Here is a 5,539-nt window from a genome sequence, read left to right on the forward strand (position 1 = left end):
ACCATGATGTTGACTGGATGTTTGATTTTTATCACTCTCAGTACATGTCCTCAGACTGGCACCCAAACACTCTCAAATGTTTGTATTGAAGCTTCTGGCACAAATGCCAAGCAATACAGCATGTTGCTTACAAGTTTCTGGCAGAGTGAATTGTGTTATGATGCTGTTTTTTCACTGACGGTGCCCTACTGACCCTACTATACTGTGTAGTCAACAAAATGAAAAACAAACAATACACATGCACAATATATATATATGGATATGTAATGTCAGTGTTCATACTCGACAGAGTGTAAGTACCTTGAGAGAAAAGTTGGACATAAGCATCAGTTGTGGTGTGCAAGAGAGACGTTTGCGCTGGTATGGTCATGTGGCGAGAATGGATGAAGATAGTTGTGTGAAAAAGTGCCACACCCTAATGGTTGAGGGAACCTGTGGAAGAGGTAGACCCAGGAAAACCTGGGACGAGGTGGTGAAGCACGACCTTCGAACTTTAGGTCTTACTGAGGAAATGACTAGAGACCGAGACCTTTGGAAGTATGCTGTGTGTGAGAAGACCCAGCAGAACAAGTGAGACCATAACCCGTGGCCTCTATCTGGGATGTAGCCAGTCCACTTATGCATACCTTTCCTTCTTGGGACATAAAACTCCACTAGTGAAGACCTGTTGAGGCAAGTGAAAATCGAAATCCTAATCGATCAACATCAATGGAATTTGTAGCTGTGATACCAGTGCCGGTGGCACGTAAGAGAACCATCCGAACGTGGCTGTAGCCAGCGTCGCCCTGACTGGCCTCCGTGCAGGTGGCACGTAAAAAGCACCATCCGATTGTGGCTGTTTGCCAGCCTCATAAAAAGCACCCACTACACTCACAGAGTGGTTAGCGTTAGGAAGGGCATCCAGCTGTAGAAACCCTGCCAGATCAGACTGGGCCTGGTGCAGCCTTCTGGCTTCCCAGACCCCAGTTGAACCATCCAACCCATGCTAGCATGGAAAACGGACGTTAAACGATGATGATGATATATATATATTTAATTTCAAGACCACAATTCTCAGAAAATATTAATACATTATTGAATCTAGAGTAGATATATTATGAATGTAAGCAACATTTCGAGTTTCCTGCCTTTCTTCAAGGGCAAGTACTGTGTGTGTGTGTGTGTAGCATCTTATGTTCCCGAGTCTTATTAAATGTTTCCCCTGTGATATGAGATGTGAAACTTTACCGTAAATACTTTTTGTTTCTCTGTTGCTTCTTAATGCCATTTTCTGTGTCTCTTTGCAGTCTTGACCTGAATGCTGCCGAGTCCGGAGTACAGCACAAACCGTCAGCTCCCCGTAATGCTCTTAATACAGACCAAGCCCCAAGCAAAGAGGGCTGTGGTTGCTAGCCTTAACAACTAGTGTGCTATCAACGTGGTGTGTAATTACATCAACATAGAAACACTCTTCTACAACTGGACGATGAATGAGGACACTTATTGAGTGTGAGTGAGGGAGAGTGTGTGTTTGAGTGAGAGAGTGAGTGGGAGTGAGAAAGGATGACAAATTGAACAACCATTCCATGTTCTGCCAATGTTGTGTGCAGAAGTTCCCAAATATTGTGGATAGTAGGTGCTAGATGGCGGGGGAAACCAGCAAAACCTGCACTGACCAGCAACACTGACCACTTCAATGTTGACCTCCTGCAAAATCTTGCTGCTGTCTACGTGTAACTGGGCATCTAGGGACAGCTCTTCAATTTTTGATTTTGTTTTTTTTTTAATCCTTTTATGTGGCTTTTTTGTTTTTGTTTGTTTTTCTTTTGTGTATGTGTGTGTGTGTGTTGTTTATCTTCTTCCCTCTGTGCGTGCATGTGTGTGTGTGTTCTGTCTAAGCTGGTCAATAGCACCTGCTGGTAATTTGCATATCAAGTCTTTCCAAAAAATAAAAAGGAAAAAAAGAGAAAAAATGTTAAATTAATTTAGCCCAAACCTGCTGCCATTTTTGTAGAGTCCTGCCTAGTTGTTGTATTAATGCTAACATCCCAGTTAGGAAGCTGAGAGAGAGAGAGAGAGAGAGAGAGATGTGTTGGTCGATGATCCACAATATGTATGTATGTATGTGTATATGTATATATATATATATATATATATATTTATTGCCACCCACCCCAGTCCTCTTCCTCCTCCTCCTCCTCACAATTAGACGACAACAACTGTAAGCATTTTATCTTTGTTGACTCTCCTCCCCCTCCTAAACAGATTAATATGTTGTAAGTCGTTAAATATAATTAACTGTGATGTCATCTCTAATACTATATCTGTCTGTCTGTCACATCTCTCCTCTGCCCTTTCCCCCTCCCCCCCGTCTCAACAACACAACCAATCACATCCTCCGCCTCAAAACCGTTCCTTCAATTATATGGAGAAACCGTTCTAATGAGAGGTTTTAATTAATTGTCATTTATTGTTATTTTGTTTTTAATTAGTAAAGACAAGAAGAGAACCAGTTGTATTATGTTATGTTTCTTTTTTTTTTTTTTTTCAATTTTATTCATATTTATTCTGTCTGGGGTTTATAACTGTGACCTTTCACCTTTTGTTTGGCTGACATCAAGGTTAGTGAACTTTCTGTGTAAGCTTTGACATTCGTTTCTGATGGAGTTTGTTACACACACACACACACACCCACATCTTACTGCTGAACTTCTTAACAACTTTCCCTGCCGTAAATTCCTTCAGTAATCTCCTTAACACCTCTCCTTGCTCTCCCTAACTCCTCTCCTATATCACACTACAGTTTATATAAACCCACAACTTACTGACAAAGAATCCAGTTATTTCTAGATACATTTAAAACGATGGAGGTCTGGTGGGGTGTCAAGAATTTCAAGTTTTGTCTTTTGTTAGTTTTGGAAACTAAAACAATTCTATTTATTAAAAAAAACTTGTTGAAAATGTTTTATCCTTAGAGTTTCTCTTTCTTGGGGCTAACTTAACAATTTTTCCTATTTCCCATCTTGAAGAACCCTTATCCCTAATTTACCCCAGTTTTACTTTTCTGTCATTTGGTTGGCTACAGTATCTTTGGAATCTAAACTACTTTGCTCTCTTCTGCCTTACACCATTGCAGGCTTCTTTTTCTAATGAAACCTTAATTTTTCTCACACCCCTACTAATTCACCCTACTCCTTGAACCTTAACATATGTTTAAGGGTCAGTTTGAAAGTCAACAAATTTTTTTTTAAATGCCCACAAATGTTGTTTATCAGTTGTTTCTGAAACCGTATCTCAACTGGTATTTTACAATATGTCGATATTGTTTGTGATCTTGGGATCAGTTATTCTAGAAATATTCTCTAGATCACGTTTTCTTTTCTCTGTAATTCCCTGTGGACAATTCACACCATCCAATCATTTTCCACAAAAGAACCAATACTAATTGTATGTTGAAGGTGTGTGTGTGTGTGTGTGGAGGGGAGGACTGACCAGTCATGGCAGCCACAAAACCCATTCTCACCATTTCACACCATGAAACTAAATAACCTGTAAAATTAGATTTCAACAAAAGTAGTTCTTTTCTTCCTTCTTTCTTTTACAAAGGAGTTGGGGGGGGGTCTCTACTCCTTTTCCCCTGACTACTACTACTACTACTGTTGTTGCTATACTGTGATGATGAAATGATGTTTGTGTGTCTTGAGAAAGGTCTGTCACTCACACTCCAATATTCAATCTATAACACTCAATCATACGACACTTCTCACTCCAAAAATTACGAAATACATTTTAAAAGGTAACCAAAGCTACTCAGTTCTTTTATATTTGTCTGAGGTTTAGGTCTCTCCATTCCCGACTGTTTGGAGTCTCCACTCCAAAATGTTAGATTCAGAGCTTCACTCAATATTGTCAAGTTGAGCTTTCCATTCACTCAGGTTAAATGTAGGCCTCTAACTCAGATCCCCCCCCCCTCCATTAGTCATTCTTGAGAAACATCTGATGATGAAATTCAAACGTTTAAGAAATATTGGAGTCAGACTCTCAGCAATAGGCTTCTCTCTCTCTCTCTCTCTCTCTCTCCAATATTGATATTATTTAATATTGTGTATTTCATAAACTCTGTCCTGCTTGTAAATATTTGTTTGTCCTTGGCAATCTACTTTTTGTTGCCTAGCAACAAAACTAACCCCAATGTCAGCCATTTTATCTCCACAGATACAGAAAAAAAAAGGGTTTCTCTTTGAACCTTCAACATGGACGCAAAGAAGTTTCTCTATCTATTCCCCGGCTACTTTCTCTCTCTATCTATATCCATACATATACACACACACACACACACACACACAAATATATAAATCTTATATATTGAACACCGAACAAGGGGTTTTTTTTCCCACTTCTGTTTGTTTAAATAATTTTTCTTTTGTTTTTCTTTCACTGTAAATTTCTTCTCTTTTTCATTCCAATCTGCCTAGATAGGAAATTCTTCTTCAATAAAGCATGTCTGACCACAAGGTCAGCTTGATTTAGGCCAGAAACCTTGTTGTCTTTCATCCGTTTGTCTACAGCCACTCTGATGGGGCGGGGGGGGGGATGTTGCATCCACGCCACACCAGTAGGTGGCAGTGCTGCTTGCACCATTGCACACCACCCACATTACAACTGTTGGCAGCCCACACAAACACCGTGTCCTCCCTCTGCTTCTCTGACCTCCACGACCTCCATCCTCACCGCATGCATCTCACGCAACACAATCGTCCAGTCCTTCTTCATTTACATCATTTAGTGGTGATCACCTACAAGGATGCCGGGCACTTTCCCTCCATCTGTGACCACCTCTCCTTTCTTACAAATGAGAACACGTTTCACACTGGATTTTGACTTCCTTCAAATTTTGGGAGGTCAAAGGCAAAATATTTGACACTAATAGGGTGGAGTCAATAACATGGTTAGATGTACAGAGGTCATTGAGTGACCTTTTGTGTGTAGAGGTCATTGAATAATCTCTGTATAATGTATTTACTGGAGGTGAGATTTGAACCTGTCACTTTGATGTTTGTGTGATGTCATTTCTGGTCCCTTGTCACCAGTTTTCTCAATGGGGAAGGAATCTGTTTGAGAATGAGGCAGAGCAACATCTGCTTCACAATGTAGGTGGATGCGTGTGTGTGTGTGTGTGTATATAAAGGAGTAAGAAAAGGTTGAAGTTGTCACCACTGCTGGCAGTAAAGAGCTTCTCCCTTCAGATTGAAGGGGGCAGAATTGTTTAATGTGGAATGGGGGACAGGGGATTTATAAAGTGTGACAATAGATAAAGCAAGGATGTGTAATGTCATTATGGATGAACTGAGAGAATCGGGTGTTGTAAGGAAGTAGAGAGAGAGAGAGATGGGATGAGAAAGGGAATAATTCTTGGAGAGAATGGAACTTATGGAGGAGGAGGAAGACTAAGCCAGACTTAGAATTGGATTTGTGCCAAGATAGTTGTCACTTTGCCCTAAGATTCAACTTCTGTTATAAGTTGGTTCCTCAATTTCATATCTCTAGTTTCTTTTTTCCT

General features: G+C 40.2%; 1 protein-coding gene across 4 annotated transcripts in view; it reads left to right on the forward strand.

Annotated features, from left to right (window-relative positions):
- Positions 1-4,199, forward strand: part of LOC115222846 (ras-related protein Rab-14) — an 84,845-nt gene extending 80,646 nt beyond the window's left edge. For 2 of the 4 annotated variants that reach the window (XM_036511984.1, XM_029793188.2), the window contains one exon: positions 1,287-3,988. In XM_036511984.1, coding sequence (XP_036367877.1) covers positions 1,287-1,392 — 106 coding nt within the window. In that variant the 3' untranslated portion in view covers positions 1,393-3,988. Of the gene's footprint in view, positions 1-1,286 lie in introns of all 4 variants that reach the window. The other 2 variants (XR_005003351.1, XR_005003352.1) reach the window with 2 other exon arrangements.
- Positions 4,200-5,539: the final 1,340 nt, after the last annotated feature.

The sequence above is a fragment of the Octopus sinensis genome, linkage group LG21 (assembly GCF_006345805.1).
Source record: "Octopus sinensis linkage group LG21, ASM634580v1, whole genome shotgun sequence".
NCBI classification, from domain to species: domain Eukaryota; kingdom Metazoa; phylum Mollusca; class Cephalopoda; order Octopoda; family Octopodidae; genus Octopus; species Octopus sinensis.